The sequence below is a fragment of the Macaca fascicularis genome, chromosome 3 (assembly GCF_037993035.2).
Source record: "Macaca fascicularis isolate 582-1 chromosome 3, T2T-MFA8v1.1".
In the NCBI taxonomy this organism is placed as follows: domain Eukaryota; kingdom Metazoa; phylum Chordata; class Mammalia; order Primates; family Cercopithecidae; genus Macaca; species Macaca fascicularis.
Genome location: NC_088377.1, coordinates 162,459,688 through 162,473,150, shown reverse-complemented (window position 1 = coordinate 162,473,150; position 13,463 = coordinate 162,459,688). Strand labels below are relative to the sequence as shown.

Below are 13,463 nucleotides of genomic sequence, written 5' to 3'. Positions count from 1 at the left end.
AAAGGTTGTGAAAACTGGTTTCTCATTGCAGGAATAGGGTTGGGCCACCCCTTCACCCCCCTTCTCAAACACAAATATTTTCATATAATAAAAGCCTGTTTCTCTGTGCTTACAACCCAGCCTCCATTCCTTCGACACCACCATTTTAAAGGGATTTACTGCACGGACTTCTCCCAAGTTCCTAGGCATTATCTTCTGGACCCTATCCTGCAGAGGTGAAGCGTCCCTTTGGGGACTCTCGCTGGGTGAGAGGGACAAGAAACACCCACTAGGACCCAACCCCGGCAAACAGCGGCTCGAGCATGCGCTGAGAGTTTGTGCAGCTGGCCCTGACTGCCGCCGCTGCCTCGTCCGGACTCGGAGAGGACTTGGGAGGGACAGCGGCGCTGGGAGGTGGCTTAGCAGAGACTTTCCAGCAACTGCTGCCCAGGACTTTTTTTTTTTTTTTTCTTTTTCCCAGGAGGCGGCGACGGCGGCGGCGGGGGGGAGAGGAAGAGAAAGAAGCGTCTCCAGCTGAAGCCAATGAAGCCCTCCAGTTCTCCGCGAAGAAGGTCCCTGCTCCGATGAGCCCCCGCCGTGAGCCCCCGACTATACCCCGGCGGGTGTGGGGCACGGGGCCCAGCGCCTACGGTAAGTGGCCGCGCGTCTGTCGCCTTTCCTGCCCGCTGTCCCGCCAGCCCGCCGGCGGCTGCCCTCCGCGCTGTGTGCTAAACTACTTAAAGGCTGGCTCTGGGGCTCCCTGCCGCCGGCGCTTCCCCTGGCGCCCTGCCGGGGGCGCGCGTTGGCTGGGTCGGTGGCCGCGCTCGCTTTGTGCTCGGCGGGCGACTTTGAGCAAGGGGTCGCCGGAGCGGCCGGGGCGGGGGAAGGGGGTTTGAATGACTAACCCGGCGTCTGCACAGCTGCACGGGCCCTAATTCCCCCGCGCCCCCTCCCCGCCCCCCGCCCCCTGTCCCAGGCTAATCCATCACTCTGGGGCCGAAAACATCATTTCTCACGTTCTCCCAGAGAAACCCTAGTCGCCGGGCGGAATCCCAGCTCCGCGCTGCGCCCCCCGAACCCTCCCCCCACCCCCCAGTCCCTTGCATTCACACCCGAGCTGCGGGGCAGGGTAGAGGGGTGCTGAGTTGGAGTGCCCAGGAACTGTCCTAACTGGAAGGGTGCTCATGCTCTCGGGCTTGCCGGTGGCGCCTGTGACGTGTCCGGGGTAGGGGGCAGTGTGTTTTCTAACCTTCAGGACAGTTTCGAGCAGCGCGGTCCCCGAGGAGGGGCGTGGTGAGGGAGATTTTCAAGAGCGTCTCATCAGAATACACAGGGCCCCGTCGCGTGTTCCCTGAGAACGCGAGTTTACTGTGCGACTTCATTCATCCGGATAGTTGCTCTTTTCTTTTCCCAGCAGGTGTTATCTGAAGCCAGTTTGGAACTTTTGGGAGTTTAGTTACTATTATGACTTTAACAAATGAGTTTTGATGAGGCGATGTCTCGAATGCACTGGGCTTCGGGACCCTCTGGACCCTGCTGAGGGCTGGCGGAGGAGGGACGGGCAGGCAGTGGGGAGCGTGATGGTGAGATGTCCCCTGTTCTCTCTCCCCCGCCCCCTGCAGATCGCTGTCGTTCTGCCCTTGGGAGTAGGATGTGGTGAAAGGATGGGGCTTCTCCCTTACGGGGCTCACAATGGCCAGAGAAGATTCGGTGAAGTGTCTGCGCTGCCTGCTCTACGCCCTCAATCTGCTCTTTTGGGTAAGTAAGTTTCACTGCACCAACAGGTGGGGACGGCTGGCTCTGGTTTTCTGCAGCCACCGGATAATGCGCCAAAGGGCATGGCTAAGCATTAATTAATTACATGGGATAACACCCTCTATTTTTCAGAGAAGTAAAATTTGACCTTCTTAAAATGCCTTTGATCTAGCTCAAGTTCCATTTGTAATTAGAACAAAGAAATCCACCCCTGGACACTACTGGCAGTAAAATTAGACTTGAAGTTAATCTAGGGATATAAATAAATGCACGTGCTTGTACTCGTAGATAAGAAAATTATGACATACTACTTACGGAGCCGCTTGTTTGCGGGAATTTTAGATAACTGTGCAAGCCAGAAATTGTTTCTTTACATCTCTGTCGCCTGTAAAATCTAGTTGGGCCAAGTCTTAATATTTTTTTTTGGGGGGGGGGGGGTGTGGGCAAGGAATTCACACCCAGATAACCTATCATAAAAAGGCTGAGTAGATTTGTCTAGGGGATTCCATACGGTCTGAAGGGTGATTTTTATGTAACTAATTCTAAGTTGGCAAAGTTTAAGGAATTGTGTGTATGCTTTTGGAAAATCCCATAACCATTTAAGGAAATAAAAATACATAAAATGTAACAAGCTCATGGAAATCTTTATGCCCTATGAGTTAATGACTTTTTATGCTTTAAATTTTCATAGAGTATGATTAATAATCATATTATTACTTATAAAACTTAGGAAAATATAACAATTTAAACTGTGAATGTTGCTTCAGGAGGCTGCCATTCTTAAGCAAATTGTTATTTCCATTTTTTGTGTTCTATTAACAATTTTATTCAAAATTTTCTGTTACAAATTTTATTGTGCAATATTATGTGGCTGACTGGCTGGCATGCTGACTGGCTGGCATTGCCCAGCCTTTTTGTCATAGGGCTATTACATGTAGTCTCTAGAAGATGACATTTTGGTTGAGCTGCACCTTATAGATGGCCCCATTTTAAAGGACAAATTAAGTCTTACTTAAGTGAGTAATCTGAAAATATCTAAAATAGCATTCCTTTTCTCAACATTAAAGCATTAATTTCTCAAAATTAAAGCATTGGGTAGTTAAATTCACCATTTGGAAATGTAAAATCACAAGTTGATCTTATTGTAGTTTATACTTCTTAAAAGTTCAATTTTTAAGTGAATCATTAAATTACCTGGATCATTACAAGTTCTTAAGATTTTAAACTCCATTTCTTTAAAATGTTTGATACTTATCACTCCTATTTACTAGTTTTTCACTTTTCTACATTGTGCTTTTTAATTATAGAATCATCACATTCCACTTCTAAAAGGAGCTTTAAAGATGGCCTGGTTGAACTTCCTTCCTTTGTAAGTGAGGAAATTAAGTGCAGATTAAGTGACTTGCCAAAGATCAAATTGTCCAATGGTGGCAGTGCCAGGAACAGAACTCAGCTTTCTTGCCCCTAGACAGTGTCTTTAACTTGACCCTTACTGAGTTTTGAACCTTAGAATTACTAAGATTGTTGTTGTTGTTATTGTTCGATAAAGAATCAAGCTTTGAAAAATTTCTTAATACTTTATATTGTGTGGGAAAAAAAAGAACCAAATCATTCAACAAAAGTATCACTCCTCTTGGAAATGAACTTTGCAAAGAAGCACCTATTCCTGAAACTCTTCCAGGGCTCTTTGTGTCCCCAGAGAATGTAAACATTATTTCTTTGTTATTACCCTGTACTTAAACCTTCTAACTTTCTATCTTTGTGTGCAGTGTGTGTGTGAGTGTGTTCCGATTTATTGACTTAATTGGATTGCTTCCCTCTTTCTCCAGCCCTCCTCTTCTCCTAGTATCACCTACGCTTCAACAAAATAGTCCAGGTTAAGCATCTTGTGTACATTTTTCTGTATTTTGTTTCATACAAAGATAGATTTACTCATACCTGTCCATGACAGATACACACTACTATACATGTAAATCCTTGATTTTTTTGTTGTTAAATTAGTTTCTCATTTGAGTTAGAGTCATAGGAGTGGAATTGCTATGTAAAAATATATGTGATGATAACAAAAACAAAAGTAGCCAACCTATCTAACTAACATACAAAATAGCTACTGCTTCTCACTATGTTTGCCAGGCACATTTACTGTCTGTTTCCTAGCCTGTAAAATAGGAATCATAGTTACCTATTTTTTAGAGTTGTTGTGAGGAGGATTAGAGTATATAAAGCACTGAGAACAGTGGCACATAATAAGTGCTATCTATGCAATAGCAGTATTGCAGTTATTACTATAACTACTACAATAATGATGATGTTCTAGCAGATTACCAGGAGGTGGACTGCTACTATCATTGTGGTACTAATCATAGTAATTGTTATTGTTATGATTAATACTGCTACTATTGCTACCACTACTGCAATTCCTTTGATCCAGCAATCTTGTTCTGGGAATCTGTTCCCTAAAAATAAAAGCAGTAATTACCCCATTATATGTACAAAAATATTTGTTGCTATCTTGTTGGTAACATCGCACTTCTAAATTTTTGCCAATCTGAAACATTTAAAGTATTATCTCATTGTTACTTTATTTTGTACCTACCCCACTACCAGTGAGCATGAGCATCATTTTATGTATGTTTTTCACATATATCATTTCATTTCATATTCATTAACTATTTCATATTTATCACTTAGGTTTGCCCTATATTTTAAGTGTTAATTTCATTTATGTTATCTGTTTCTATACAATAGTTAAACTTTTCTATATTCTTTGTAATATAATATTCTTTTATTTATTTATTTTTTTTGAGACGGAGTCTCACTCTGTCACCAGGCTGGAGTCCAGTGGCGCAATCTCAGCTCACTGCAACCTCCGCCTCCCGGGTTCAAGCGATTCTCCTGCCTCGGCCTCCTGGAATAGCTGGGACTACAGGTGCATACCACCATGCCTGGCTAATTTTTGTATTTTTTAGTAGAGATGGGGTTTCACCATATTGGCCAGGCTAATCTCGAACTCCTGACCTCATGATCCACCTGCCTCGGCCTCCCAAAGTGCTGGGATTACAGGTGTGAGCCACTGTGCCCGGCCTGTAATATAATTTTCTACAGGATTTTATATGTATAAATATAAATATATTATGTATAAAAATGAATATAAATATATGTATAAATATAAATATATGTGTATATATATGCCTTCATTTCTTGACTTGGTTAAGATTTCTTTTTAAAAATGTTCTTTAAGATTATTTTATCCAATTAAAAATATCTGTTGGGGCTGGGCACGGTGGCTCACACCTGTAATCTCAGCACTTTGGGAGGCCAAGGTGGGCGGTTCACAAGGTCAAGAGACTGAGACCATTCTGGCCAACATGGTGAAACCCTGTCTCTACTAAAAATACAAAAATTAGCTGGGCATGGTGGCACCTGTAATCCCAGCTACTCGGGAGACTGAAGTAGGAGAATCACTTGAAGCCGGGAGGCGGATGTTGCAGTGAGCTAAGATTGCCCCACTGCGCTACAGGCTGACGACAGTGACACTGTCTCCAAAAAAAAAAAAAAAAAAAAAAAATCTGTTGGGATTTTTGTTAGAATAGTATGAAATGTATAATAGGCTAATTTTAGGGATACTCATTTTACTTTTTCAGTGTTAAGGCAATGTTTGCAGATCCTACCATTACCAAGTCAGAAGCCATTTTCAGCCTGTGCTGGAGACATTCCTGGCCATTCTTAACATTACTCTCATCTAGTTCTCATAATAGACCCATAAAATAGTTTTCTTAGTCTGTCTCTCTCTCTCTCTTTTTTTGGGTAAAGCAACTGGTACTCAGAGTAATTCAATAACTTGCTAGTAAGTAGCAGAACAGGAATTGAAAGTCCAGTTTTGTTTTTTATCCAAGTGTAGTAGAAGTTAAATTGCTGGAAACAGTGGTGGATTTATTTGCATGAAAGAAGTCAAGTAAACATCCTCAGAAGGAAGGGATTAGCTGTCCACCTGCTCATTCCAAATTCTCTGGAACAGTGCTTCTAAAACCTCAGAGTGCATGCACATCACCTGGAGATCTTGTTAAAATGCAGATTTGGATTTAGTGTGTCCTGAGTTCTACCTGAGAGTGCATTTGTAACAAACTCCTCTGTGATGCCAATGCTGCTGGTCTGAGCGTCGCACCCTGAGGAGCAAGGCTTTAATACTAGCTTTTAGTTCTCATTGGAATTACAAGTAGAACACATCAGTGTGGCATATGAACCCCACTTCTTAAACCAGACTTCACATTCTGACTATGAAGAGGGAGATTGTTCCTCCCTCTGGGTTTGCAAGATTGATAACCTTGTCCCCATTACCCATGAGGTCAAAAGCTATAGGCTTTTACTCTGCACTGGCATTTTAAGTAGTCTTAGTTTTTTAAATCTATTTTTACTATATTGGTACCTTCTTATCTTTTCTACCCCACTAGGATTTTAGGGAAAAGAAAAATAAATCTTAATCACAAAGACATTGGGAACCCATTCAATTTTGTTTTCCTGTTCTGAGAGTCAAAAATCAAACTGAGAGTTTTTTTGTGTTTTTTTTTTTAAGTTAAAAAGTATATATTGAGTATTTTTTTAAAAATGTAAGGCATAGATGTGTTTTTAAGTGTAAGCCATAAATGTGTCTTAGAAGAAACAATCCACAGCACATTCGAGATCACACATGCTCTACAGTCTGTTTATTATATGGATCCAGTCACCTTGATTTGTCATCTGTTCAGTGTCTTTTCCACATGATGAAGAAGCCAGATTCTAGTACTGTTGTACTGGAGTCGGCACAAAAGTATTGGGCCTTCTAGGTTTGTCACGAGTTTTGTGAATTCAGGATGGGAAGGAGCTCATAGGAGATGGTGTGGGTAGGTGAACTGCCCGAGGGTTCTTTTGAGACCATGATTCGCCTTCTCTCCATGGTGGAGTAAGGACGTGGGTTACCTTTACTTCAAATTTATACGCTTTTGCTACTAGTAAAATTTAAATGGCGTATTATTTAAAGAAATGAGAGCTTTCCACCATTTTAAAGACGGCTTCTTAGCTTTTTAGTCATTTGTCTTTCTTAGATGGTAATTTTCTATTATTACAAATATGGATAAATATGGTTCTCCTTGAAAATTTCTGACATTGGCGAAAACTTAAAATTCATCAAATATGTATTTGTTTCTAATTTTCTAAATGTGTAATATAAACTCCCATATCTCACCATTATATAAGCCATTGTTTTTTACTTACCATTACTAAAGATAATAGCAATAGAGAAGAACTACCCTGATTAAATATGAAAAGTAACTTATAAAAGAAAGTGTAAAAAAGTAGACAGGAAATTAGTTTATGCTTTTGGGATATATGCGCGGCAGATGAAAAGACAGGAGGCTCAGTGCTCTGTTTCTTTTTCTCTGGCCATCCGTAGTGAACCTTAGGTGTTTGATCCATACAGAATCTGAAGAGTTAGATTCTTGGCAAGTAGAAGTTTGAATTCACAGGGAGGACATTTATGAATCATATTGAAATACTACATCTTAAATTGGTGTCCTCAGCTTTATGCTATGAACGCTATTCAAGTATTTTTGAACTCTTCCTAAGGAATAGTGGAAAGCCCTCCAGCAAGTATTTGTGGTCTTTTAAAATAAATTTTAACCATAAAAAATCCTTTAGTCAGCCGGACATGGTGGCTCATGCCTGTAATCCCAGCACTTTGGGAGGCCCAGGCTGGTGGATCACCTGAGGTCAGGAGTTCCAGACCAGCCTGGCCAAAATGGCGAAACCCCGTCTCTACTAAAAATACAAAAATTAGCTGGGCATGGTGGCGTGCAGCTGCCATCCTAGCTACTAGGGGAACTGAGGCAGAAGAAATGCTTGAACCTGGGAGGTGGAGGTTGCAGTGAGCCAAGATCCCATCACTTCACTCTAGTCTGGGCAGCAAAGTGAGACTTCGTCTCAAAAAAAAAAAAAAAAAAGAAAAAAAGTCTTTTAGTCTCAGAGTAAAGCTGATCTACTTTTTTATATATACATTGTGGCTCAGCTGAGCAAAGACTTGAGCCGCTGCATGCGTCTTAAGGAATGTTTTTTGAGAAGTACATGGAAGATTCTTCACAGCACATTCTGCTGCGTACTGAGCAATAGGCTCCTCCCTCATTGATTCCACTCAGGGAATAATCCTGAGCTGGGGTGTGAGGGAAGTGGAGTTTACTGCAGTTAGACTGCACAGAAACTAGCCTGTAGAATGAGGCATTTTACTCTTCTTTTCCCTGTAGTGACTATAGGGTAATCATATACTTTATCATGGAAACCAGGACAATGTAGAGACTGAAGAAAAGGGAATATTTCTGTTAACAGTTATGACCAAACAACAGAGGCTTATAGTGGATCTCTTCTGGTCAGATCAGGATGCATGGTCACCCTATCTATAGGAAAACATGATGGTCTAGAAAAACTATCGGTCAGAACAGCTCCAGGGTGCTATTGATTTATTCAGCTCTAATTCATTGATGTTCGTTCTGAAGTGATACCCACCAGTAATCTCCAGATGGTATTTCAGCCATCATTTACGTGGCCTATTCTTTCACAGCTTTAGCAAATAGTGTTACCTGTTTGCTCTCTTTCCTTCTGCCCATCCCCTGGTAGAGGGAAGCTGAGAAGGCACAGACTCACAAAAAGGCAGAAGGGAGCAGGCCTGGCAACATGAAACACACGTGTGACTCACCTTGTGCGACCAGCCTCCAAATAATCAAGGCTTGATCTTACTTTTACGTTTTAACAAATAGCAATTTAAAGGCTAAGTGTGGTGGCTCATGCCTGTAACCTCAGCGCTTGGGAGACCAAGGCAGGAGGATCAATTGAGCCCAGGAGTTCCAGGTGCAATGAGCTATGATCATGCCTGGGAGACAGAAAAAAAACACCCCCAAAATTTAAATCCTTTTTTTTAAAGAAGGAAAGCTTCTGGTCTACTTTTTCCATTTTCAAGGTCAGCCAATAAAAATTATGAAAATTTGAATTATTTGTCAAAGTCCTTTTCTATATACACAAAGCTGTAACTGAGATTCAGGTCTCTCTTTTACGTTCTTCTCTTTGCTAACAGGTTTGACATGAAAAGTTTAGGTAGGTGGTTTTAGACAGCCGTCATCCTTGAACAGAAATTATTTGTGTCACTGTCATCTTATGTGGGACTATATGTAACAGATGGCAGACAGTCGAAAGATAGAAAAGACTGTTTCTCGACTGTGACCTTACTATTTTATGGAAATTATAGGTACACATTCCATAATACACTGAGGAAATGCGCATACACATACAATTCTGATTCAGAAAACAACTTGATTCAAGAGTTTTTTTTATATAATTATATTCAAACAAAAGCAGACCATATCCTCAGCACTGCAAATTTTATGTTTCTAAATATTTGTTGAAAGCTAGCATTTTCTAAGTATTTTGCAAGAGAGATTGTGACAAATGTCCTGCCAAATAATATATTAAATATGTTTCTATCAAGTAACACTTCATTTAGTTTTAAAATATCTCCTTGAGCTTCAAGTGACATGTTGCAATACTGGAGAAAACGTAACGAGCTATAAAGCCTAGCTACATATGATAACTATAATGTTCCTAATAATTTAGCCAATGTGAGTGGCATTTGAAGGATTATTTTCATAGTTAATTTGGAAAATTAGCAGAAAATAACGTGATTAGCAAGGAGTCCTGAATCCCCCTCATAAGTTGCGCTTCTAGGTTTAATATCAGGTTTAGTTTTGAGTTGACCTAGTCTCGTTTTATTTCAGTTTCTTGCTATAGGCATGCACTATATTTGTTTTTATTGTTATTTTCTCGAACCCAGTGAGTAAAGCCTCACTCGTTGAGGATGAAACTGCTCTCAGACATTTAATGTTTCTGGAATCAATTCCTTGAGAAAAAGCCGCTTTATTCCCAGGGTTGCTTGTTTACTATAGAATAAGGCTTGGTGTTATTATTTATTTTGACTAATGTTCTGTGCACAGCTGAAATGTTCGGGTATACTCCTGTGAGGAAAACATTGGAACAGAGTATAATGCAAAGTTTTAGTTTAAAGAACTTTTGAGAACACTTTAGCCAGCTTCTAATCTGATATATAAATCTTTGACTTTGTTTTTTAGAAACCATCTTTCTCCTGGAAAACTTCCAGTGATAGAAAGCTCAGTTCTTATTACAGCATCTTCTAATTTGTTTAAAAATCTCTAACAGCTTATCTAGCAGGATGAAACCATCTCCCTTTAATTTAATTATTTTCTCATTCGCTCACCTAACATATATTAGGCATCACTACTGAGCCTGGTACTTTTCTACGTGATGGGGAGATAAGCAATGTTCTGTGCCCTCTGCTGGGATGAGATGGATGGACAGAAACAAGAACAGTAGGATAACTGCTTTATAAGGTCTGTCCAAAGAGCATTAAGAGGGAAAAGATCTGTAGGTAAGGCAGCAGTTGGGACAAAATCTTTACACTCTAGTTGATGTTCAAGCTGGCCTTGAAGGAGAAGTAGATGTTGCTCAGCACATGAGAACAGGAAAGCTGGGGCAGGATGGTATTCCAGGCAGAATGCACTGCAGGAGTGAAGATGGATAGGCAATGGGAGGTGCATATGGCGCATTTTGGAGATGTGCAAGCAGTTTCGTTGTTTTCCATATATAGAATGTGTGTAGGAAAGAGCTGGCAGGAAGCATGGTTTAAGAAAAAGGTTAAGGGGTAGCTGAAAAGGGCCTGGTGTGCCCTGCTCAAGAGTTTAAACTTTGTTCTCTCCGGGGGAGTTGAGGGAAGATTAAATAAATGGTAGTTGAAGAAGAACCATAAAGGGTAGCTATAAGCAGAAGAATTTGATCTATGTTCTATAAAAGTAACCGAAGGGTGAATTGGAGGTGGAATCTGTGAGCTGAAGAGTTTTATTATAAAGTAATTATAATTGGATAGCAAGAGAGGATGAAGGCCTGAACCAGCCAGCTGTGGCAGGAAAGGGGGAGGAATTCACGCGACGCCTTGCCAGTACAATTTGAAGGACTTGAGACTAATTAGATATAGAGCTGAGGAAAAGGGAGAGGTTCAGCCTTCCTGCCAAGTCTCCAGTTTACATGATTGAAGGATTGATTATACCATTTACAGGAAAAACAGTGGGAGGAACTTGCAGGTTTAGGAGGAATGGAGATAAGTTTAGTGTTAGAGATGTTGAAATTGACCATGATAGTCTGATAGGTAGTTATATCAAAGAGCTTCCTCTCTTGTCCATCTGGTAGACCTTCAAACAGCTGAAGATTCCATTTCAGAATTGATTTAGGAGTAATCTAATCTTTCAGACTGACTGAGAAAGATTAAGTCTAAAGTGACTTGCAGTAATTATAGGTAATGTATGTAAGAATCTCACTCTGGTTTTTTGTTTTTTTTTTTTTTGGTCATATGGATCTTCTATGAAGTAGGCCTTATTTTTTTTTTTTTTTTTTTTGAGACAGAGTCTCGCTTAGTCGCCCAGGCTGGAGTGCAATGACACGATCTCGGCTCACTGCAAGCTCCGCCTCCCGGGTTCACACCATTCTCCTGCGTCAGCCTCCCGAGTAGCTGGGACTACAGGCGCCCGCCGCCACGCCCGGCTAATTTTTTGCATTTTTAGTAGAGATGGGGTTTCACCATGTTAGCCAGGATGGTCTCGATCTCCTGACCTCGTGATCCGCCCGCCTCGGCCTCCCAAAGTGCTGGGATTACAGGCGTGAGCCACTGCGCCCGGCCGGCCTTATTTTTATATCATTTTACAGGTGAGAAAACTGAGGCATAGGAAAGATCAAGCTGAATGTCATATAGCTAAAAGGCAGTAGAGCTAGAATTCCTAGCTGAAATTCAAAATTCAGTGGCTTCTCATTGTCGTGATGGTGAAGCCCATATACCTTGAAATGGCTTTCAAGACTCCATGCAGTCTCACCCCTGCCTGCTTTTTCCTTCTCACCATGTGCAAATTTTCCTTACCATGTCATGTTGCCTTCCCTCATGGGGCCGTTGTTCTTTCTGACCGGAAGGTTATTTTCAACCCTCCTCTTCCTGAGTAACTTGATAATTATCCTTTAGATCTTAGCTCTCTTAGAGAAGTTCCTTTGACCCCATGGAATGGGTCAGGCCCTCCAAAAGGAATTCATACAGAAACTTGTACTGTTTCTTCTCAGCACTTGATACAGTTCTCAATTACATATTTATATCTCTGATGAGTTGATTAACCTGTGTCCTCTTCACTTAGTTAATTGCACCACAGAGATAGTGTCTGCTGCTGTTCGTCAGTGTATCCCTAACACATAGCACAGTGCCTGGCAAAGAGCGGGTGACCAATATATGATTTTTGAATGGAAGAATGACTTCAAAGCCCAGGCTTTTAATCATCCTGCCATATAAGAAATGTCTTGGAATACACCATTTAAACGATATACACTTTTTTTTTGTTTGTTAAAAATGGAAGAACTATGTGTAGTAACTACACTGATAATGAATTGTACACTATGAAGAAAGAAATAATGTGTTGACATGACTAAGAACTATGTTGTTGAAAACTGGCTAAACATCCTATAAAGCCAGTATAGAATAGAGAAACCAACAGAAGTCATTACTTTGAAGAGTGATAAAGAAAGGAGATTTTATAACTGTAAAATAATTTTAGATAATGAAATAAAATACCACATGATATGGTTTGGATTTGTGTCCCTGCCCAAATCTCATGTCAAATGTTGGGTGAGGGGCCTGGTGCAAGGTGATTGGATCATGGGGACGGATTTCCCCCTTGCTGTTCTCATGGTAGAGAGTGAGTTCTCAAGAGATCTGGTTGTTTAAAAGTGTGTAGCACCTCCCCCATCTCTCTCTTATTCCTCCTCTGGCCATGTAAGATGTGCCTGCTTCCCCTTCCACAATGTTCGAAAGTTTCCTGAGGCCTCCCTAGCCATGCTTCCTGTACATCCTGTGGAACTGTAAACCAATTAAACCTCTGCACTTTATAAATTACCCAGTTTCAGGTATTACTTTATGGCAGTACTAGAATGGGCTAATACAGAAAATTGGTATCAGGAGTGGGGCATTGCTATAAACACCTGAATATGTGAAAGAGACTTTGTAATTCAGTAACAGGCAGAAATTTGAACAGTTTGGAGGGCTCAGAAGAAGACAGAAAGACAAGGGAAAGTTTGGAACTTCCTGGAGACTCGTTAAATCATTGTGATAAAAATGCTGATAGTAATATTGACAAATGAAGTCCAGGCTGATGTGGTCTCAGATGGAGATGAGGAACTTACTGGGAACTGGAATAAAGGTCACTCTTGCTATGCTTTAGCAAAGAGATTGTGGCATTGTGCCCCTGCTCTAGGTATCTGTGAAATTTTGAACTTGAGAGTGATGATTTAGGGTAATCTGGCAGAACAAATTTCTAAGCAGCAAAGTGTTTAAGATTTGGCCTGGTTATTTCTAAAAGTGTATGGTCATATACGTAAGTAAAGAGATGTTCTAAAACTGGAACTTATATTTAGAAGGAAAGCAGATCATAGAAGTTTAGAAAATTTGCAGCTTGACCATGTGGTAGAAAAGAAAAACTAATTTTCTGGAGAGGAATTCAAGCTGGCTACAGAAATTTGCATAAGCAAAGAGGAGCTGAATATTAATATTCAAGACAATGAGGAAAATGCCTCAAAGGCATTTCAGAGACCTTCACAGCAGAGCCTCCCAT

At 41.0% G+C, this 13,463-nt stretch overlaps 1 protein-coding gene across 8 annotated transcripts in view; it reads left to right on the top strand.

The window, feature by feature from the left end:
* Nucleotides 1-359: 359 nt before the first annotated feature.
* Nucleotides 360-13,463, top strand: part of TSPAN12 (tetraspanin 12) — a 106,056-nt gene continuing 92,952 nt past the window's right edge. For 6 of the 8 annotated variants that reach the window (XR_010585819.2, XM_065542506.2, XM_065542504.2 and 3 more), the window contains exons 1-2: nucleotides 360-630; nucleotides 1,602-1,737. Coding sequence is in view for 6 of the 8 variants with exons in the window: in XM_065542506.2 (XP_065398578.1) it covers nucleotides 1,672-1,737 (66 nt within the window). In the remaining 2 variants the exon portion in view is untranslated. Of the gene's footprint in view, nucleotides 631-1,237; nucleotides 1,397-1,601; nucleotides 1,738-13,463 lie in introns of those variants that run through there. The other 2 variants (XM_065542503.1, XM_065542502.1) reach the window with 2 other exon arrangements.